At 48.9% G+C, this 23,561-nt stretch overlaps 1 protein-coding gene and 1 long non-coding RNA gene across 3 annotated transcripts in view; one reads left to right on the top strand and one right to left on the bottom strand.

The window, feature by feature from the left end:
* LOC139159740 (class I histocompatibility antigen, F10 alpha chain-like) overlaps positions 1-460 on the bottom strand; it is a 28,652-nt gene extending 28,192 nt beyond the window's left edge. For both annotated transcript variants that reach the window (XM_070737105.1, XM_070737106.1), the window contains exon 1: positions 329-460. In XM_070737105.1, the coding sequence (XP_070593206.1) occupies positions 329-398 (70 nt within the window). In that variant the 5' untranslated portion in view covers positions 399-460. The remainder of the gene's footprint in view (positions 1-328) is intronic.
* Positions 461-3,871: 3,411 nt separating this feature from the next.
* On the top strand, positions 3,872-11,094 carry LOC139158322 (uncharacterized). The gene is made up of 3 exons (XR_011557679.1): positions 3,872-4,020; positions 5,277-5,421; positions 10,877-11,094. It is a non-coding gene; the product is annotated as an uncharacterized lncRNA (long non-coding RNA).
* Positions 11,095-23,561: the final 12,467 nt, after the last annotated feature.

The following is a 23,561-nucleotide window of genomic DNA, read 5'->3' as shown; positions in this document are numbered from 1 at the left end:
TCACCTGCAAACGCCACTTTCCGACAACCTCCACTTTGGGGGAGGGAAAGAACTGCTCTTGGGGCGCCCAGATGGACTTGACTGACCTCTGGAGGGGCCACTTTGTCCTGTTCCCAGAGGGGTCTCCTGGGGGCGGGTGGGGGCGAAGGCAACGGAATCCCCTCGAGGCCTCAACTCTTTGGGACCGAATCTCAAAGTGGCCAGAGGGGGGGAGGGGGAGCGGACTAGAAAGAGGACCGAATCAGGATTCTGTTTCTGGGAATCAACTTTTTTGGGGAGGAGGAGAGAAAAAGGGGCCGGAACCCCCGAAGGCCCCAGAGGGTCTCACCATCGCAGCTGTCCCGGAGGGCGACCGCCAGCAGCACCAGAAGCCAGAAGGGCGCATTGCGCAGAGCCATCCTGCCCCGATCCTCAACCCCCGCTCCGCTCTCCGGAAAAGTCGAAGGCAAACAAAGACTCGCCCCGCGTCACCAGCAACGTAACAATCCAGGAAAAGGCGGCGATTGGGCAAGCTCAGCCAGTAGAAAAAATGTATCCCCATGTCGTCATTGTTGCTAGGCAGACGTCCAGGCGCAACCGGCCAGAGAGGAAAACGAAACTTCTATCTGGAAATCCCCTTCCAGGGGTTCCACCTCTTGGGGGGAGGGGCAGAACGGGAGGGGGGAGGGGCTGGGAAAAGCAAGCAGATTCTCTGGACCTGGGGGAGGGGCGCAGGCGAGGGGAAGGGGAGACCCAACGGTGGGGGATCAGGTGGAGCTGCCAAAAAGCAACGCAGTCTTGGTGTCTACAGAGGAGCATCAACATCAAGAGAACCCGAGAAAGGATCATCCTGGTTTATCCTGCACTAGTGAGGCTCCTCTTTGCCTGCTGGTCCAGTTCTGGTCTCCACGATCCAAAAAAGATGCTGAGACCCTGGAAAGAGTGCAGAGAGGAGCCACAAAGATGATGAAGGAAGGTTGAATGGGATGGAGAACCCTTGAGAGAACTAGGGAGGCCCAGCCTGTCCAACAGAAGAATTGTGGGTGGTGGGTGTATGTGTCATAATAACTGTCTCTCAGCCCTTGAGGGGCTTCCCCAGAGAAGAAGGGATGGACCTCTTCTCCAAAGCACAAGGCAGCAGGACACAAAGCAACGGGTGGAAGTTTGTGAAAGAGAGATCCAACCCAGAAGGAAGGAGAAATTTCCTAACAGTGAGAACAGTCAATCAGTGGAGTAACTGACATCCAGGAATTGTGAGAGCTCCCTCACTGGAAGTTTTCCAAAACAGACTGGAGAACTGTTAGACTGGGATGGTATTAGGTCTCCTGCCTGGATCTGAGGGTTGGACTAGCTGACCTCTGAGGTCCTTTCCAGACCTATGAGTCTGTTATTTACCTCAAAAGATCTTCGCTCTGCATAAAAATGCTCAAGGGGTTTTTTGTGGCATCTTCAAAGAGAAAATATGTCTTTCTATGGAAAAATGTCAGAGGCATCAAATACAGTGTATAAATTCCCTATTTCCTTTTATTTTCTGTTGTAGCCATGAATCTTTAAGAAGCTTCAGACTCTTCTCTTTCCCCACCGTAAACTAAGACGGCTGCTGTGGCCTTTGTCGGTTCTTCTGGAGACTCCTTGGACTAAAAGAATAAATCCCTCTTCCAATTACACTTGTTATTATGATTACCCAATTCAGTTGATTTTACATTTCCTATGCAGTCACCTTTCCACAGAGCATGCAGGAGGGGAGAGCTTAATAGCTCGAGAATATAAAACATAGAACGTAAAAGAATATAATTCTTTGAGGAGAGTTTCAGCAAGGCCCTAAGAATTTCCAGAAACCCGATGAGCTGGAGAATGGCGCCCCCTGCTGGTTTTCAGTTTTGAATTTTCTCCTCTCACTTAGCAAAGAGGGGAAGGAAAAACCATCCCATCAGTCTCAAATACTGTTGAAGCATTAGGCTATCCAGAAATTAATGAAGTTATGTAGAAACAAGCCAGAAACAGCTGGAATGAATCAGATTAGCTACCAGATTGTCTAAGCTCCCCTTTTCATTGCCAGCTTCCTTCTGAGACAGACAGACAGACAGACAAATGACAGACAGGTAATTCCTGACAATGATTTTTTTAAATTTATTTATTTTGTCCAATACACAATGAGGGTTTTAGTGAGTATATATCTATATACACATAGTAAAATGCATGAAGAAGGTTATAGAGGAGATACTCATAGTAAAATATATCTAAGAAATAATAGAAAAGAAGATATAGGAATAGAACATATCAATGAAAGAATAGAAGAAGAGATATAGGAATAGATGAAAGGTATAGGAGATATAGGAGAGCAATAGGACAGGGGACGGAAGGCACTCTAGTGCACTTGTACTCGCCCCTTACTGACCTCTTAGGAATCTGGATAGGTCAACCGTGGATAACCTAAGGCAGGGGTCCCCAAACTTTTTACACAGGGGGCCAGTTTACTGTCCCTCAGACTGTTGGAGGGCCGGACTATAAAAAAAACCCCTATGAACAAATCCCTATGCACACTGCACATATCTTATTTAAAGTAAAAAACAAAATGGGAACAAATACAATATTTAAAATAAGAAGTAATTAAGTAATAAAGTAATTTATACATTTTTATTAACAAGTAAATTTAAACTTAAATCAAGAAACTCCCTCCATTTCTCCTTCCTTCCTTCCTTCCTTCCCTCCCTCCTCTCTACTTCTCTCTTCCCTCTCTTTTCTTCCTTCTCTCATTTGTTTCATTTTCCTCTCCCTCGTTTTCTCTCCATAATTTTCTCATTTTTCTCTTTCTCTTTTTCTCTCTCTCTCTTTCCATCTATCCCCCTTTGTCTCTCCCTCTTTCTCTCTCTGTCCCTCTTTCTCTCTCTTCTCTTTCTTTCTCTGTCTCTTTCACTCACTCTTTCTCTCTCCCTCTTTGTATCTCTCCCTCTTCCTTTCTCTCTCCCTCTTTTGCCCTCTTTCTCTTGCTTTCTCTCCCTCTCCCTATTTCTCTCTCTCCCTCCCTCTCCCTCTTTCTTTCTCACTCTATTTCTATCCCTCTTTCTCCCTCTCTATCTCTCCCTCTTTCTCTCTCTCTCACTTTCTCTCTATCTTGCTTTCTCTCTCCCCCCCTCCTTTTTCTCTCTCTCTCTCTCTCATACACCACGCTGGCAACAGAGAGAGAAAGAGAGAGCGGAGCGCGGCTTGCCAGTCCACGGCCCCCTGGATGAGCAGCTCTGCATGGCCTCAGCACTAGACTTCGCCGTCGCCCCCCGCCGCCTCTCCAGCTAACCCCCTGAATTCACCCGAACGGAGGCGGCGGCGGTTTCAAAGGACCAACATACGTCCACCCCTTCACCCTCCATGGTGCCCGGTGCCCAGCGCCCAGCCCCACGACGCCTCCGCGTAGCATGCTCGAACTCTTCCTGCAGGAACGGGTGGTGGGGTGGAAGTGGTTGGACTTATCTACACGCGCGCTTGCTGATTGGGAAGAGGGGGGAAAAATCTGCACTTCCAAAGAGGGGAGGGGGGGGGAAGAAAGAAAAAAAGAGTTCCAACTTGGCGGAAGGCAGGAGGGGAGAACTGAGCGTGCTGCAGCAAGTTTGCTTGGCTTTCTGGGACTGTGGAGTGGTGGAGGGGGAGGAAAAAAAGCCCCAGAAAGCCAAGCAAACTTGCTGCAGCACGCTCAGTTCTCCCCTCCTGCCTTCCGCCAAGTTGGAGCTCTTTTTTCTTTCTCCCCCCCCCCCCTCTTTGGAACAGGGGCGGAGGCAACGGCGGAGTCCGGCGCTGGGGCCATGCGGAGCCGCTCATCCAGGGGGGCGTGGACCGGCAAGCCGCCCTCCGCTCTCTCTCTTTCTCTCTTTGTTGCCGGCGTGGTATATGAGAGAGAAAGAGAGAGAACGGAGGGCGACTTGCCAGTCCACGCCCCCCTGGATGAGCAGCCCTGCACGTCCCCAGCGCCGGGCTCCGCTGTTGCCTCCGCCCCCGTTCAGCTCTGCAGCTGAGAGGCAGTAGCCACGTTCACTCCTCCACCTCCCGGTAATGCGCCAGAGGAACGGGTGGTGGGGCGGCGCAAAGGGGCAAATGTTTCTGTGTGAGGTGGTCACACATGCAGCTTAGAAGGAACAATGCCGGCGTGGCCACCTCGCCGCTGTCACAGCCCTTCCCGGCAGAGCCCTCCCCAACAGCTCTGGCTGCCAGCGCACAGCTCTGCTCGCCCGAAGCCTGGTGTTGGGGCTGGAGAGGGGGCTTCGGGCTCTCGGCTTCAGCGGCCGCCATTGAGCCGTTGTTTTCGCGGCGGCTGCCCTGCGCTTTTTAAATGCGCCGCTTTCCTGCGCTGCTTTCTCGGGCAGCTGGCTTTACTGGCCAGTGCAGGGTGGCTGCTACGACAACAACAACAACGATGCCATGGCGTCCGCTGATGCCGAGAGCTGTCAAAGAGGCCCTGAAGGGGGACAGGGCGGTCCCCACCGCCTGTGTCAGCGGCGAGGTGTGCTTGCCTTGTGGAGGGGGGGAGGCGATGGAGGTCAGGGGTTTTCAAGCAGCTGCCTCCCCCCCCCCCACTCAATGGACAGTTTTTCAATTGCCATCGCCTTTTCCTGAATTTCGCATCCACTCACCGCGGAGGTGAAGGGGAGGAGGTGGAGAGGCAAGGAGGTGGGGAGGAAAGCGGGCCTGCAATTGGCTAATTTATTTCTCGCCTTTAGGGAGAGGAACTTTTGCTGCTCTGCCATAGGGCAGCAACAGTTTCTCTCCCTAAAGGCGAGAAATAAATTGGCCAATTGCAGGCCCGCTTTACTCCCCGCCTCCTTGCCTCTCCACCTTCTCCTCGCTCAGCAGCCGACCGCAGTGAGTGGACAGGAGATTCGGGAGCTTATTATATTGATCAGTAAAATCTCGTGAGCCGCCCTGGGCCGGTTAAAAGACCTCATCGGGCCGCAGTTTGGGGACCGCTGACCTAAGGGTAAAGTGTTGGGGGTTTGGGGATGACACTACGGAGTCCCACGCTTCGACAACTCGGTTACTGAAGTCATATTTTTTACAGTCAAGTTTGGAGTGGTTAATATTAAGTACAACAAATGTAATCTTGTATGGAAAGAACAAATGTAATTCACAAGGTGTGAACACTAATCCTCTGAAAGAATTCACAGAGATTGCTTGTAAACAACGAACTTTCTGTGTGAATATCTGAGCTGTATTTTTTCACAGCCTGCTAGATTTGGACCTCTGTCCCAAAGGTGAGGATCTCTCTTTCTGCAGAAATAAACAGCTGAAAGTTGCCTCCCTCATTGCAGCCGGACTTCTGGGCCCCCCTTGCAGGGAAAACAGAACCCAACTGAGGCTCCGGCTGAACCAAGGGACCTTCTGCCTCCCTTCCGCCCGTCTGTATCTCTGTCGATGAAGAAGGCCAAGGCCATTAGGGGAACCTTCCAATTCCTGGTGAGTCCCTGGACACTGGCCCTTTGCAGGCTGAGCCTCCCTTCAGATCCTCTCTTTTCTCTCTGGGGTCAAAGTAGGCACAACCTTCATCTGTTTTAACTGACTGGTCAGTTTATGGTGCAGCTTCTCCTTCTGCAAATGGGACCCACACAGGGCCGCCGATAGGCGGGTACTACTGGGAGTGGCGTGAGGGGCCCCGGGCAAATTGAAAAACGAGGGGGGGCCGGTTTTGTCGCCCAGTCTCCTGGCGCCTGCAGTAATTTGTGCGTGGAAGATCCGAATCCGATGTCGCTGTTACTCTTTCCCCCCCCCCTACTTTTAGCAAAAGCAACATCGAGTCTTCCACCAGCCCCTTGTAAACAGGTTCAGACAGCAGGGTGGTGGAAAAGGAGGCGGTGGAGGCAAGAGGCTTGCATGCCCCCCCCCCCCCCGCGGCATAGAGGCCCGCTGACCTCAAGGACGCCCAGGGAAGCAGCAGGCAAAGACAGAGCCGGTCAGGCAGCAGGGGGCCCCTGACGTCAAGACCTGCGACGGCCAGCAATGCTGCTGATAGCAACCACCCGATTGCTAGGAAGGCGTCTCAAAAGCCTCCTCAGAGGGTTTAAAGCAGGAGCTGGAAGATTGCCCCCCCCCCCCCCGGCATTTTGAAAGGGAGAATCCAGCAGTCAAAAGAGATGAGAGCTGATCATTGTGAGTGCTGAGACAACGGGAGGAGTTGTAAAACTTCAGAGAGATGGGTGGGGGTTTGGTAGAGGGAGGACGAAGCTTCGGAGAGGGAGGATGAAAAGGCAGGAGGGGCTGGAGTCGAGTGCCTGGCAGCACGTCTCTTCCCCACCCCGTTTCCCTCCAACACGACCGACCCCCCCCCCCCCCCGCGGTTTTGGAGCCATTGGGATCTGTTCGGGACGATCCTTCCTTTATTTCTTTATTGGCCAAGTATGATTAGATACACAAGGGAGGAGAGATAAACATATGAGAGAGTGAAGGGGAGACAGAGGGAGAGGATGCAGGAATGAGAGAGACCTGGAAGGAGAGAATGAGAGAGAAAGAAAAGAGAGAAATGGAGGGAGGAAGAAGGAAGAATGAAATGAATGGAGGGAAAGAGGGTGGAAGGACCTTTGGGGGATAATTTCTTTCTCTCTCAATATTCAAATAATGCAATGCACCATCTAATTTTCCATGAATAAAATGCTGTATTTTCTTAGTAACTAATATCAATCATCCCAAAAGTTGCAAAAGGTTTTTTTCTAATTTTGTCATCCAGTTACATACCTTTTCTTTTAGTTAAATTCCCTCCTTAATGTTCCTTCAAAAATATTTCTAACTTTTTAACCAGTATGCCAAAGTGCTAAAGTCAATTCCATTTATGCATTAATCCAAATCAGTATCACCTACTGCATATCGTATTATAATCAATACTTCTAACTTTATTAAAACAGATCAGCAATTCCTAAATTCATATATCTAAATAGAAAAATAGAAGTTAAAAAAGAGCAAACAAAACAATACTCTAAGCTTAATGAACCCTTCTCAAACTCTAATTTCTTCAATCTGAGCAGAACTTTGAACCAAACCCTTTTTTAAATTTTTTGTATCCCCTTTTAATCCCCTTTTCCATTTTATTCTTTCTATTCTTCCTTCTAGGAAAAAAGGATTTTGTTAGAAAAATAAAGGGGTTATTGGATCAAACTTTGGACACTTGACAAGTTAGTTATGATGGTGGCCATGTCCCAGGGTTATGTGAACATCTTTTGGGATGTTCAAGCAGCTGCAAGGATTAACTTAACGACTGTGGCAAGAAAGGTGGTAAAGTGCGGCAGAACTCACTTAATAACCGTCTTACTCAGGAGATAGAAACATTGGCCTCATTGGTTCATTTACTGATGGTTCAAAGTCGCAACGGCCCTGAATAAAGTGACATGGCCTTTTTTAACACTTAGCACCTTCGCAGCAGCCTGATGATCGGAGGATCAAAACTTTGCTGCCGTTTCATTTTTATGACCGTTGCTGTGTGTCCTGAGGTCACATCACCCCCTTTTGTTTCTAACCGATCCACGCCCAGGCATGGAAATGTGCCGCTCAGACATTATACTTTTCTGCTCACACCGAAAAAAAGAGGGAACACTGCTTGAAGATATCTGGCTGGGGAATTCTGGGAGTTGAAGTCCAGATATCTTCAGGTTACCAAGGTTGGAAAACACTGGCCTATGGGACCGCCTCACTTGGCATAAAGCGAGAAATGATCCCCAGGGGATGGAGTGGCTCGGCGACTTAAAGTAGTTTTAAAATGGCGGGGGGGCCAGACACTTAGGCTGTATGGGGCCCCAAAATTCCTGATGGCGGCCCTGGATCCACACACAATACACACAAGTCCCAGAAGGGAAAATTCCCCAAGTTTGCATGTAATGCAATGTGTGAAGATTATGCAGTTATATTTGCTGTGTGAATCTGGCCTTTGTGGGTCAGGAGAAACCCTGGCAAATGAGATTTGGGCTGCTTCCTGAGCCAGGATTTTGGAAAGGAGCCAAACACGAGAGGGGCCAAAGCTGGTCAGGGCAGACTTTGCCTGTGGATATGAACTATTTGCCTGGTGAGACCACATTTGGAATACTGTGTTCAGTTCTGGAGACCTCATCTACAAAAAGATATTGATAAAATTGAACGGGTCCAAAGATGGGCTACAAGAATGGTGGAAGGTCTTAAGCATAAAATGTATCAGGAAAGACTTAATGAACTCAATCTGTATAGTCTGGAGGACAGAAGGAAAATGGGGGGACATGATTGAAACATTTAAATATCTTAAAGGGTTAAATAAGGTTCAGGAGAGAAGTGTTTTCAATAGGAAAGTGAACACAAGAACAAGGGGGCACAATCTGAGATTAGTTGGGGGAAAGATTGGAAGCAACGTGAGAAAATATTATTTTACTGAAAGAGTAGTAGATGCTTGGAACAAACTTCCAGCAGACGTAGTCGGTAAATCCACAGTAACTGAATTTAAACATGCCTGGGATAAACATATATCCATCCTAAGATAAAATACAAGGAATAGTATAAGGGCAGACTAGATGGACCGTGACAGCTGGACGACCGTTATAAGTCCGTGACAGTCGTCAAGCACCTGGATCACAATGATGTGACAGCATGGACACTGTGATGGTTGTAAGGGCGAGGACCACTCTCTGTTTTCAGTGCTGCCCTAATCTGGAACGAGTGATGGTAAATTGAACATGGCCTGAATTTCCCTCCCTTTACAAGGAATCCTTGAATTACAGATCATTTCATGCGGCAAAACTGCTGAAAGAAGTGACTGGTCCTTGCACTTATGACCTCTGGCGCATCTTTGAGGCCACGTGACCTTCCCGGGGGACTTCCGGCTTTGACCAGGCCCCCACTATCCCACTCTGTGCGCATTCGAATCGGAGACAAGGGGCACAGGCCTGGCCCACCTCATCCTCGTGTCTACGGATATGCGCACAGGAGGCAAATGGCAAGTGTTGCCTCGTCCATCGCTTGACCCTCAGCCCCACTGCCGCCTCCTCTTCCTCGTGGGTCTGGGGGACACAGCCACTGGTGCTGCCATCATCAGCCTCCTCCTCCCCACAGCCTCCCCCTCCTCACTGCTCCCACTGCGCCCACTGGGTGGGTCCCCCGCCTGTTTTGTGTTCCACGTGGCAGGGAGAGGGAGAGGTGAGATTATTATTATTGTTGTTGTTGTTGTTGTTGTTGTTATTATTATTATTATTATTATTATTATTATTATTTAGATTTGTATGCTGCCCCTCTCCGTAGACTCGTGGCGGCTCACAGCAATAGTAAAAAAAAACAATATACAATAACAAATCTAATAACTAAAATATCTAAAAACCGCTTATTTAGAAGCAAGACATAAACACAAACTACAGTATATACACCAGGGGGAGATGTCTCAATTCCCCCATGCCTGATGGCAGAGGTGGGTTTTAAGGAGCTTACGAAAGGCAAGTAGTGTGGGGGCAATCCTAATCTCTGGGGGGAGCTGGTTCCAGAGGGTCAGGGCTGCCACAGAGAAGGCTCTTCCCTGAGGTTGCTGGGGAGCCCAAAGGCTGTGACTGGAGCCCAGTGTGGGAGCGCAAAAATGGTGCAGCAGTGGCCAGAGGGGTGGACTGGACACCTAAGTGGAGGGCTGGCGTGGTGGGGGCGGCGAGGGGGGGGGATGGCTGCCAGGGAGGCCTAAGTCTGCAGCTGGAGTGGCTGCGCTTGGCCTGGCTGGAGAATGAGGGGCCGGTGGGCTTCAGGCGGCTGTGCGTTCTCCTCCTCCTACACTGTCCCATTCCTGTCAGCTTGCCCACCACAGCAGCGTCCACCAGGCTCCCGCGCGCCACCTTGTCAATCCCAGGGATGGCAGAGACAATAATACTTGTCTTATATACTGCTTCACAGTGCTAAGTGGTTTACAGAGTTGGCCTATCGCCCCCAACAATCTGGCTCCTCATTTTACCCACCTCGGAAGGACGGACGGCTGAGTCAACCTTGAGCCAGATGAGATTTGAACTGGTGAACTGCAGCCAGCAGTCAGCAGAAGCAGCTTGCAGTACCACACTCTAACCACTGCGTCACCAAGGCTCAGCTACAATGCCGATAGCCAGTGGCCAAGTGTCCAGATTTTGATCACATGACCACAGGAATGCTGCAGTGGGCACAAGCGTGAATAACGGTCATAGGTCACTTTTTTCAACCCCACTGTAACTTCAAACGGTCACTAAGCGAACTGTGATAAGTCAAGGACTCCCCATAGACTAAATTGAATGAATTGGTGGCTGGCTGGTTTATTCTTGGTGCTCATTTTTCTTCTTTCATGCAATTACATTTACTGTCTTTTGTTCTTGATTGATAACTTTATTGTGTTGCCTGACCAGAGCCGATTATATGAGCTGGGCAATTATACACTATTCTAATTCATGAATAATTTCCTCAAAATTCTGAATCATGCTGAATTATGCATTGAATTCTTGGAAAATGCTTTCAAGTACACTTTTTAAGCTTTTGAAGATGGCTAGTCCATAGGGAGGACAGACCCCACCCTCTTCACTCCTCCATGCCCCCAAAGCAGCCACTATAGAAACATAGAAGACTGACGGCAGAAAAAGACCTCATGGTCCATCTAGTCTGCCCTTATATTATTTCCTGTGTTTTATCTTAGGATGGCTATATGTTTATCCCAGGCATGTTTAAATTCAGTTACTGTGGATTTACCGACTCCGTCTGCTGGAAGTTTGTTCCAAGCATCTACTACTCTTTCAGTAAAATAATATTTTCTCACGTTGCTTCCAATCTTTCCCCCAACTAACCTCAGATTGTGCCCCCTTGTTCTTGTGTTCACTTTTCTATTAAAAACACTTCCCTCCTGAACTTTATTTAACCCTTTAACATATTTAAATGTTTCGATCGTGTCCCCCCTTTTCCTTCTGTCCTCCAGACTATACAGATTGAGTTCATGAAGTCTTTCCTGATACGTTTTATGCTTAAGACCTTCCACCTGTCAACCACCAGCCCTTGAGGGGCTTCCCCAGAGTAGAAGGGATGGACCTCTTCTCCAAAGCACAAGGCAGCAGGACACGAAGCAACGGGTGGAAGCTTGTAAAAGAGAGATCCAACCTACAAGGAAGGAGGAATTTTCTAACAGTGAGAACAATTAATCAGTGGAATAACTGACATCCAGGAATTGTGAGAGGTCCATCAAAAACAGGCTGGAGATCTGTTAGACTGGGATGGTATTAGGTCTCCTGCCTGGATCTGACGGTTGGACTAGATGACCTCTGAGGTCCTTTCCAGTCCTATGTGTCTGTGTTTTACCTCAAACAGCCCCACAGCCACACGATCAATATTCAGAAATCCCTTGTGTTTATGATGATGGCCGTGTCCTGGGGTCACATGGATCAGCTTTTGCGACCTTCTGACCAGCAAAGTCAAGGGAGAAGCTAGAAGATCACTTAACAACCGGGTTACAAACTTAATAAATGCAACAATTCACTTAACCACTCAGACAAAAAAAAAAAGTCATACGACTTTGAACAAATGCAGAGGGAGCCTTGGGGAGGAGGGGCAGGATCCCTCATGTCAATCTGGGCTACAATATGAAATGAATAGAAACAGAGAACAAGCCCCACTTCCTGCTAGCACTGATGATGTTGCATAGTTGGGTAATGAAACGTCTGTGTGAAAAGAAAGCAATGAGGAGCCCTCCCAGAGGGGTTCCCAGAGGGCTGGGGGGCAGGACGAGGCCCCCCCTGAATGGAAGATGCAGAGGGGGAGTGGGGGCAGAGACTGAGTTTGGGGAAGCAATACAGGAACGAGCAGGTGAGTGAAAGCTCCGGATGCCCCGACAAGCTCTAGGAAGCTCCTGTGCAGAGACAGGATCCCAAGCAGGCATTGTGTGTTGCCTGGCAGTTGTGTCCTGTTTGGTCGCACCAGGTTGGCACGGGCCGAGATATCACCCTGGTGTGGTTCTGCCGGAGTTTATCTGTGATTCTCTGCAGGGCCCGTTGGATCCTCCTTTCAGCTTCCGGCCACTGGACTGGCTGCTCTCACCACAGATCAAAGTCCCATGCAGCCAATCTGCCCCCCACCCCAGCTCCCAAGGGGAAGAGCATCCAACACTTAGGACCCTCCGGGGCAGCATCCTGAGATGCCCAAAGGTCTTTCCCATCCCATGTGCACTAATCCTCCGATTACTCTGAGCTACAATATGAAATGAATATAAACAGAGAGCAAGCCCCACTTCTTACTAGCACTGATGATGTTACCTAGATGGGTAATGAAATGTCTGTGTGAAAATAAAGCAATGAGGAGCCCTCCCAGAGGGGTTCCCAGAGGGCAGGCAGGGCAGGACGAGGCACCCTATGAATCGTTGCAGAGGGCGGCCCCCAGGGTGCATTGGGGGGGGCAGACTGAGTTTGGGGAAGCAATGCAAGAACGAGCAGGATGCCCCAACAAACTCTGGGAAACTTCTGCACAGACAGGATCTCAAGCAGGCATTGCATGTCGCCTGGGAGCTGGGCGCTGCCTGGTCTTGTGGCACCAGGGTGGGATGGGCTGAACATTGCCCTGGTCCACTTCTGCCAGAGTTTATCCATGATCGTCTGCAGGGCCCTTTTGCCCTCCTGTTGGCTCCTCCTTTCAACTTTCGGCCTCTCGCAGCAGATCAAAGTCCCATGTAACCAATCTGCCACCCACTCCAGCTCCCAAGGGGAAGAGCCGGGGGGGCAGCCCATTCCCCACCTGTACGGGGCAGAGTCCGACACCTGGGATGCCCAAGGGTGGCTCCCGTCTCATCTGCACTAATCCTCCGATTTCTGGCCTCTTTCCATTTGTTTCCTCATGACTCAAAGTAACAGAATCATCAAGTTGGAAGGGACCTTAGAGGTCTTCTAGTCCAATCCTGTGGCTGGAGCAGCCAAATGGCTTGAAATTACTCGAAAGTGATTAGTGGAAGTAAGAGTCCGCTTTGGACGGCACACACATGAAACTGAGGAGCGCACGAGGATAATAAGGACGTTTGTTGGCTCTTCTGGATTAATAAAAATAAATTGAATTGGTGGGGGATGAATTTTTAATCGAGCTTTAAGATGTTTGACAAACTGTGAACCTGGAGTAAGAAGGAAAGTATAGAGAAAGGATGAGGTTAGGTGCTCTGACTTTCCCCATCTGTAAAATGGGTATAATCATCACTATTAAGTTATACTTCAGTAAGTCTGAGAACATAATGTCATTCTAAGTGAGGCTTAGCATTGCTGATTATACAAATTTTACAGGTGAGAAATCAGAGAACATGACCTCATTCTAAGTGATGCTTAAAACCTAGTTAAATATTTCTGCTTCTATCTAAAAAAGACAAAGCAATCGAAATTGTTCAGGCTGCAATTAATGAATTGCAAATTAATTTAATTAAGTTGCAATTAATGAATTAATTAAGTTGCAATTAATTAATTACATTGCAATTAATTAATTTGCAATTAATTAATTTGCAATTAATTAATTTGCAATTAATTAAATCAATTTGCCATTAATTAAATTAATTTGCAATTAACTAAATTAATTTGCAATTAACTAATTGCATTGATTTGCAATTAACTAATTGCATTGATTTGCAATAAACTAATTGCAATAAACTTGCAATAAACTAATTGCATTAATTTGCAATAAACTAATTGCATTAATTTGCAGTTAACTAATAGCATTAATTTGCAATTAACTAATTGCATTAATTTGCAATTATTAAACCCATTGATTTGGCAGTAAACCCCACTGAACTCTGGAAGGCTTACTCTGGAAGGAGTAAGTGTGCACAAGCATTGCCTTGCAAAGGACAATTAGGAAAAAAAAAAGCAGCTGCGGTTGGAACGGAAAGAGCCGCAGGAAACACCCAGAACGGCTGCAGGACTCTTGGCCTCGAGCTCGGGGACTTTCCAACTCCTCCCACAGAAAGCACGTGATCCTCGATGGGAGCCAATGGGATCCGCCGATGGGCCGTTGCCTTTTCTGAGAAATCAAGTGATAAAAGAGAACCGTCGTTCTCGCAGTGGCCACGAGAGGCGCTGCCACGCCAGGAAACCCTCCCACAGACAGGGTGGGGTGGAAACTTTAGACTTGCAGCGACGCCGACCGAAGGTTGACTGGTGGGTTGATTGAAGGGTCGTTTGAGGCAGATTTCTTTCCCTTGTTTAGGTGCAAAGAGCTTTGGCAGCTGTTAAGTCTCGGAATTCCCCAGCCGGGGGCTGTGCTGAGAGAGACGAACGGGATCAAAATCTCCCTTCCGATATTTTCCATGCCTAAAGTAGGCCTGAAGCCCGGGGACAAATGGCGGCCTCTCTCTCCCTCTGACGCCGCCCGCCTTCCTCCCTTCCCAGGCACTGGGCGCTTCCTTCGCAACCAGGGAGGGAGCGGCCTCTTGGCGGCCTTCACGCTTTTGCTCTCGGGTGGGACCAGACAGGAGTAACGGCTGACAGGAAGCAAAGGGGGAAGGGAGAACAGATGGGCCAGAGAACGGGCAGGGCTTTACCCGTTGAGCAGCAGCACTGTGCTCCGGCCAGTAGTATGAATGATAAATGGATTAATGTTTTTTTTAATATTAGATTTTTAAACTTTGTACTTGGTTTTATTGTTGTACGTGGCCCTCAGTCCGTCAGGAGGGGGCGGCTTATAAATCTAAATAAATAAACAACTTATTATTTTATTTATTAGATTTGTATGCCGCCCCTCTCCGTAGACTCGGGGCGGCTGACAGCAACATAAAGGGAGGGGATAGGGAGAGGAGATGAAAATCGGAGAGAAGGAAGACTAGAAAGGATGAGACGAGGGGAAGAAGGGAGAGAAGGAAAGGAGGAGGACTAAAGAGGAACAAAGGAGGGGCAGGGGTGGAGAGGAGTGGAGAGAAAAGGAGGAGAGGGGAGAGAAAGGGATGAGGAGGGGAGGGGAAGGAAGGGGTGGAGAGGAGAACTAGAGGGGAGGAGGGGGAGAGGAAGAATGGAGACAAAAGGAGGATGGGGAGAAGAGAGGAGAGATGAGAAGTGAAGGGGAGGAGGGGAGACAAGAGGAGGAGAGATGAGGTGGAGGGGAGGAGGGAATGGAGTGGAGATTATTTACAGGGACGGTCTTCTGCGTCACACATCCCAGCATCACACAATTGGCCTTTTCCAGGTCCTGTCAGCAGAGCAATGTCGACTGGTGAGACTGTAGGGAAGGGCCTTCTTGGTGGCCACTCTGGTCCTCTGGAATCAACTCTCCCTAGAGATTTGCACTGCCCCCATCCTCCTGGCCTTTCAAAAGGCTTTAAAAACTTGGCTTTGCCAGTTGAGCAGCAACACTGTGCTCTGTCCAGTAGTATGAATGATAAATGGATGAATGTTTTTTTTAATATTGGAGTTTTAAACTATGTACAGTGATCCCCCGAGTTTCGCGATCTTGATCTTTGCGAAACGCTATATCGCGATTTTTCCACCCGATGACGTCACTCCCTTCCTTTCTCATCTTTCTTTCTCTCTCTCTCTATCTTGCTTCTTGCTCTCTCACACTCTCTTCCTCCCTCTCATCTCTTTCTTTCCTTCTCTCTCTTTCTCTATCTCTCCCCCTCTTGCTCTCGAGCGGCAAGCGGCCCGGCCGGCCGGGCGGGTGAACGGGCAAGCGAGCAGCCGGGCGGGCGGGTGAACGGGCAAACCGGGCGGGCGAACGGGCAAGCGGGCGGGCGGGTGAACGGGCAAGCGAGCAGCCGGGCGGGCGGGTGAACGGGCAAGCGAGCAGCCGGGCGGGCGGGTGAACGGGCAAACCGGGCGGGCGAACGGGCAAGCGGGCGGGCAGGTGAACGGGCAAGCGAGCAGCCGGGCGGGCGGGTGAACGGGCAAGCGGGGCGAACGGGCAAGCGGAGCGGCCGGGCGAACGGGCAAGCGGAGCGGCCGGGCGGGCGGGTGAACGGGCAAGCAGCAAGCGATCTTGGGGTTTCCCCTTTGCCTGGGCGGCAGGAAGACCCAGGGAAAGTTTCTTCGGCCGCCCAACAGCTGATCTCCGCAGCGCGGCAGCAGTGAGGAGCCGAAGATGGGGTTTCCCCGTTGCCTGGGCAACGGGGAAACCCCATCTTCAGCTCAGCGCTGCTGCAGCGCTGCAAAGCAGATCAGCTGTTGGGCGGCCGAAGGAACCTTCCCTGGGTCTTCCCTGCCGCCCACACGCAAACTCCACCATCTGCGCATGTGCGGCCATGAAAAAAAGGGCGCGCATGCGCAGATGGTGTTTTTACTTCCGCACCGCTATGCAGTGGAACCTCGACATACGAGCAGCTCTACTTACGAGCTACTCGAGATAAGAGCTGGGAGGGGAGCGACATTTTTGTTCACCTCCCGAGTTCACATTTGGGACACGAGCGCCAAGGAGCTGTCTCCTGAAGCCGAACGCTAACTTCCGCGTTCGGCTTCAGGAGACAGCTCCTTGGCGCTCGTATCCCGCGTGTTTTAAAAGGTTGCAGCCGGCCTGGGGGACTCGGGGGGGTCCTGGCAAGCCCCCCAGGCCGGCTGCAACCTTTTAAAACACGCGCGCCGCTTCGCAGCTGTCTCCTGAAGCCGAACGCTAACTTCCGCGTTCGGCGGCAGCGGGTTTTTTTGTTGTTGCACGGATTACGTAATTGACTTTACATTGTTTCCTATGGGAAACAATGTTTCGTCATACGAGCGTTCCGACTTACGAGCCTCCTTCCGGAACCAATTAGTCTCGTAAGTCGGGGTTCTACTGTATCGCGAAAAATCGAGTTTCGCGAGGGGTCTTGGAACGGAACCCTTGCGAAACCCGAGGGATCACTGTACTTGGTTTTATTGTTGTACAAGGCCCTGAGTCAAGAGGGGGCAGCTTATAAATCTAAATAAATAAACATAAATAAATGGGGTAGGGGGTAGGGAGAGGAGATGAAAGTTGGAGAGGAGAAGGAAGACGAGAGGAGGGGAAGAGGGGAGAGAAGGAAAGGAGAGAAGGAAAGGAGGAGTGAAGAGGAGGACGAAAAGAGCAAGGGGAGGAGAGGAGGAAGAGGAGAGAAGGAAGAGGCATGGAAAGGAGAAGAGAAGAGGATGGAGGGGAGAGGGGAAGGAGGAGGAATGGAGAGCAAAGGAAGGAGAAGGAGGGGGAAACAGTGAGGAGGAAGAGGAGCAGGGAGGGGAGAAGGGGAGAGAAAAGGAGGAGGAGGAAAGAGAAGGAAGAAGGGAAGTGGAGAGGAGGAGGAAAATAGAAGAGGGGGAGGAGGAAGAAAAGAAAGAGAGCATAGCTATTCTAGCAGAAAATTTAAAAATAGAATGGGTTTTTAGAGGTCAGTTTGGAAGAGGGAGTTAATCTGATAGGGCAGAGTGACCAAAAGTGTGGCCCACACACAGCCTATGGAATAATCTCTTATGGGCCCTAGAATGAGTTTTAGGAGTGGGGAGGGTTACTGGCCTTTTTAGAAGGAGAAGAGGGCTTGTCCAACTGCTTCTTGTTTTGGGAGATTGGAAATAAGGGATTTTACCCTCCTTGTTGCTCAGAGACTCCAATTTCTCTGAGAATCTCCATGGACATTTAAGAGGTGTGGACTTCAGCTCCCAGAATTCTGCATTTACCATCCAGTCTCTAGCAACTCTATCTTCGTTAAATGGAGGGAGCAGAGGCAATATTGATTACTGTGAAGGAAGAGAAGTTCTCTCTCTCTCTCTCTCTCTCTTTTGCATTACTTTTATCTATAGATGCTGGGGATGCCTTAACAATCGTAGTGTGAAAAACGGTCGCAAGTCACTTTTTTCAGGGCCCTCGTAAACTTTGAACGATCACTAAATGAAACTGTTGTCAGTTATGGTAAATAGTGATTACAGTGATCCCTCGAGTTTCGCGATCTCGATCTTCGCGAAACGCTATATCGCGATTTTTAAAAAAATATTAATTAAAAAAAAACCACTTCCGGGTTTGGCTTCGGGACTCAGTTGGGAAGCCGCGCGGCTGTTTTAAAAGGTCGCCGCCGGCCTGGGGGGCTTGCCAGCACCCCCCCGGACCCCCAACCCGGGTTTGGGGGGCTGCTAGGAAGCCCCCCATGCCGGCGGCGACCTTTTAAAACAGCAGTGCGGCTTCCCAACTGAGTCCTGAAGCCAAACGTCAAAGGCGAACTTCCGCGTTTGGCTTCGGGACTCAGTTGGGAAGCCGCGCAGCTGTTTTAAAAGGTCGCCGCCGGCATGGGGGGCTTCCTAGCACCCCCCCGAACCCGGGTGGCCGGGCGAGCAGCGAGCGAACGGCGGGTGGCCGGGCGAAGGGCGGGCGAGCAGCGAAGGGCGGGCGAGCGGGTGCTGGGGGGGCGGGAGCAGCCGACATCCAAAGCAATCTGTCGGCTTCCGCACTTTCGTCGCTCCCCACCTCCACCATCTGCGCATGCGCGGCCATTTAAAAAAAAGAAAAAAAAGATCGCGCATGCGCAGATGGTGTTTTTACTTCCGGAACCCTACATCGCGAAAAATCAATTATCGCGAGGGGTCCTGGAACGGAACCCTCGCGATAATGGAGGGATCACTGTACACCCATTTTACAGATGGGGGAACATAACATTTTAAGTGATGTTTACTTGTGTAATATTTATACTTCTGTCTAAAAAACCAAAGCAATCAGAATTTATTTATTTATTAATTATTATTATTATTTATTAGATTTGTATGCCGCCCCTCTCCGCAGACTTATTTATTTATTTATTCAGTCAGTCAGTCATTTATGCCCCCACAATCCAGGTCCTCATTTTCCCCACCTCGGAAGGATGAAAGGCTGAGTCAACCTTGAGCCGCTGATGAGATTTGAACTGCTTGACCTGCAGATCTAGCAGTCAGCTTGAGTGGCCTGCAGTACCGCATTCTATCCATTGCGCCAAACGACATTGTCTAGTTGACAGGACCTGGAGAAGGCTGACTCTGTGGGACCTAACTGGATGCTGGGATTCATGCGGTGGGAGGCACTCCCGCAAGTAATCTGGTCTGATGCCATCTAGGGCTTTATAGATCATAACCAACACTTTGAATTGCATCCGGAAACCAATTGGCAGCCAATGCAGTCCGCGGAGTGCTGAAGAAACATGGCCATACCTTGGGAGGCCCATGACTGCTCGCGCAGCTGCATTCTGCACAATTTGTAGTTTCCAAACGCTCTTCAGAGATAGCCCCATGTAGAGAGCATTGGAGTAGTTGAACCTCAAGGTGATAGGGCACGAGTGACTGAGTAGAGACTCCCTGACCTGATAGGGCCGCAACTGTTGCACCAGGTGATCCTGGGCAAATGCCCCCCTCACCACAGCCGAAAGATGATGCTCCAGTGTCAGCTGTGGATTGAGGAGGATGCCCAAGTTGCAGACCTCTGAGGGGGTCAAAAGTCCCCCCCAGGGTAATGGACGGACAGATGGAGGTGTCCTTGGGAAGCAGAACCCACAGCCATTCCGTCTTATCGGGATTGAGTTTGAGCCTCTTAGGAATTGTTCAGTTTGCAATTGTTTACCTATTAATTTGGCAGTAAACACCACTGAACTTTGGAAGGCTTACTCTGGAGTAGACATGCACAAGCATTGCCTTGCAAAGGACAGTTAGAAAAAGAAGAAGCAGCGTTTGGAACAGAAAGAGCCGCAGGAAACACCCATGACGGCTACAGGACTCTTGGACTCGAGCGCAGGGACTTTCCAGCTCCTCCCTCAGATAACATGTTATTCCGCCCTATGAGACTAGCTAAAATGAATAAAAAGAGCTCACCAAAATGTTGGAAATGTAAAGAAGTGCTGGGGTCCTACTATCATGTGGTGGGAATGCCCAAAAGCCCCAATACAGTATTCTGGTAGCTGATAAAACGCTGGCTGGATGAGGTACTAGTGCAAAACATGGAGTTGAATCCAGAGCTTTTCTTATTAGACAGTGCTACAAAGACATGTTGAAAGCCTCCTTCAAGTCCCTTGATATCAAGACTACCTCCTGGGAAACCCTGGCACAAGATCAACCAACATGGTGCATGTTGATCCACCAAGGCTGCCAAACATCTGAGGCCAGAAGAACATTGAGAGCAGAAGAGAAGTGAGCACTCCGCAAAGCCAGGGCTACAAATGCTGCGACAATGGTGCCCATAAATGTCTGCCCAACATGTGGCAGAACATTCCATGCCTGTATAGGCCTTACTAGCCACCTGCAGACTCATAGCATACAGCCCACAACCCATTAGAGGTCCTCCTCAAACAAGATGGAGCTTGTATTTGCGGAAGCTAGTCTGTTTGTGCCCAAGCAGCAAACCAGTCCAGCCAGCCCACCAACCCAACCAGCCAGCCAGCCAGCCAGCCACAGACCAGTAGAAATGGAGTTGAAGTCTTCAATGAAACACAGCAGCAGTAGGAAGTTGTGGAAAAATATATTTACTTCTTTATACTACTACTACTGTCTATACTATACATACAATAAACTAGTATCTTACTAATACCTTGCTACAACTATCTTAGTTCAATACCTCACAGGAACCAACTTGTACAGCATTTCAGCTTCTTCAAAGCATATTTCTCACAAACAGCTACAGCACACAACAGGCAGAGAGAACAAACAGAGAAAAAGAACAGGGAGCTCTTGCCTAGCTATATGTGGACCTCATATACTTAGACTTCAGCAATGCTTTCGACAAAGTTGACCACTATCTCCTAATCAACAAATTAGAAAAAAGTGGAGTAGACTACAACACATGCAGATGGATCAATAGCTGGCTGACCAACCGCACCCAACGAGTTGTCTTCAGCGGTTCCAAATCCACATGGAAGAACGTAGGCAGTGGGGTACCACAGGGTTCAGTCCTGGACCCTGTGCCCTTCAACATTTTCATCAACGACTTGGATGAGGGAATAGAAGGGCAACTGGTCAAATTCGCAGACGACCCCAAGCTGTCGGGGGTAGCCAATACCCTAGAAGACAGGCTCAAATTACAGAAAGACCTAGACAGAATAACACAGTGGGCCCACACCAACAAAATGATATTTAACATCGACAAGAGCAAAGTCCTTCACCTAGGCAGAAAAAACCTTGGACACACATACAATCTGGGAGAAACCCCTCTTAGCAGTAGCGACTGCGAAAGAGACCTCGGAGTCTTGGTGGACAATCAACTAAACATAAGCCAACAATGTGCAGCAGCAGCTAAAAAAGCCAACACAATCCTAAGCTGCATCAACAGGGGAATACACTCCCAAGACCAGGGAAGTCTTAATACCACTCTACTACGCCCTGGTCAGACCACACCTGGAGCATAGTTCCCTCTAAGCTGAGCAGTGAGCAATCGCTCACTTAAAAATCATCATCAACTCAGAGTTTTCCAAACCTGCCCAGAAGCCGAGAAGAAAAGAGTGAGAGGGAAGGAGAGAGGAAGAGAGAGAAACAGATAGAAAAAAGAGAGGAAGGAAAAGAGAAAGAAAAAGAATGGGAGTAAGGAAGAGAGAAAGAAAATCAAAATCTAGTTTGAAACTAGCTCAACTATTTAAGTGGCATTTTGATATTGATAGAGTTGCCCTATTATGAGCTCACTGTTATAGACACACAGTACAGTATTTTATTTTGAAATTCTCTGAGGCAAAACAGGGTGGGTTTTTTGTTTGTTTGTTTATTTATTTATTTATTATTTCTGTGCTGCCCAGTCCCGAAGGGACTGCCGCTCAGACACTATACTTTTCCGCCCACCCCCCAAAAAAATTAGAGGGAACACTGACCTGGAGTACTGTATTCAGTTCTGGTCACAACACTTCAAAAGAGACATTGAAACTCTGGAGAAGGTGCAAAAAAGAGCAACCAAGATGATTAAGGGATTGGAAACCAAGACTTACGAAGAGAGACTGAGGGAACTGGGCACGGATAGCCTAGAGAAAAGGAGGGCCAGATCAGACATGGTAGCAGTCTACAAGTATACGAGGGGATGTCACAGAGAGGAGGGGATCACTTTATTCTTCAGGGCACCAGAGGGCCGGATGAGGAACAACGGCTGGAAGCTGACCAAGGAGAGATTCAACATGGAAATCAGGAGGAACTTCCCGACGGTCAGAGCGATCAACCAATGGAACAACCTACCAGCGGACGTTGTGAACTCCAACACTCTGGACATTTTTAAGAGAAGATTGAACTGCCACTTTACTGGTGTACTATAGGGTTCCTGTTTGGGCAGGGGGTTGAACTCGATGGGCTTTCATGGTCCCTTTCAACTCTAACAATCAATCAATCAATCAATCAATCAATAAATACTTTACAGATAATTACTAGGTTGCTGCATGCTCAACTGCCTCTGAATGACTCAGCATTCTCAACAGAGGCCTCCTTTCTGTATTAAGATATTACCCAGGGATTTTTAGTTCTTCACAGGACAAACAGCCTCATCATGACTGTGCAGCCCCACCCGGTTCCTCCCTTCGGATTATTGCAAAGAAGCAGAGAACAAAGGCAGCTTAAGTCTTTGCTTCAAGGTAGCCCCTCCCAATTCCACCGCCCTCTCTGCCACACACACACCCTTACTACATTGCAGAGAAGAGGAAAGGAATAGAAGCACTTCAATTGTTTGTTTAAAGGCAAAGAAGGGAAGACGAGAGTAAATGTTTTCCAGAATTCATATTCCTCACTCTCATGTCCATTACACCCACACCAGGGTCCTATCTCCACTGTCCCAGCCTCATCTGTACACACGGTCCATCCCTCAACAAATGCACGGAGATCCTTGTGAGGAAATTAAATTGGTCATTCAAACAGGACTTTTAAGTCTTGCCCTAGAGCTTGGTGGTCAAAACCGAGTAGCCAGCTGTCTTCCTCCCTTTTCAGATGCTCTCGTGTCTTAAGGTTGCTGCTCCTTCCTTTTCCTCCCACAGGAGGGGATGAGGCAGGACTTGAACTCACTCCTGGTTTCTAGCATGGTACATCCTTGATTTACGATCTGAATTAAGCTCAACATTTCTCTTAAGTGAAATTTTTATTCAGTGAGTTTTGCCCCATTTTACGACTTTTTTTGTCACGGTTTTTAAGTGAATCACTGAGATTGTTAAGTTAGTAACAGGATTGTTAAGTGAAGCTGGCTCCTTCATGGACTTTGCTCGTCAAAAGGACACAGGAGAGGGTCACATGACACTAGGACACTGCAACCGTCATAAATATGAACCAGTTGCCCAGCAGCCAAAATTTGATCACATGACCACAAAAATGCTGCAACGGGTCTAAGGGTGAAAAACTGTCAGATCAATGAAACACAGCAGCAGTAGGATTTTTCAATCCTGCTGTAAGTTCGAACAGTCACTAAATGAACCGTTGTAATACGAGGACTCCCTGTAGACTAAATTGAATAAATTTGTGGCTGACTGGTTTATCCTTGGTGCTCATTTTTCTTTCATGCATTTTATTTATTGTATTTTATTTATTATTTTATTTATTTATTTATTGGATTTATATGCTACCCAGCAGCAGGCCACCATTCCCGGCGCTACCAGAACGCATGAGCAGAAACCAAATCTCGCGCAGAAGCACCAAACCCACAGAAACTGGCAAGTAAGTAGACAGCCGCCACTCATCCTACTACGCTTCTTGTGGTGCAAGCGGTCTGTCCGCTCCGTTCATCCCATCCACTCTCCCGCTTAACCTCATTGC

Source organism: Erythrolamprus reginae, chromosome 2, assembly GCF_031021105.1.
Source record: "Erythrolamprus reginae isolate rEryReg1 chromosome 2, rEryReg1.hap1, whole genome shotgun sequence".
Classification (NCBI taxonomy): domain Eukaryota; kingdom Metazoa; phylum Chordata; class Lepidosauria; order Squamata; family Dipsadidae; genus Erythrolamprus; species Erythrolamprus reginae.
The sequence above is the reverse complement of the archived record's forward strand: the minus strand, read 5'-3'. Positions and strand labels throughout refer to the sequence as shown.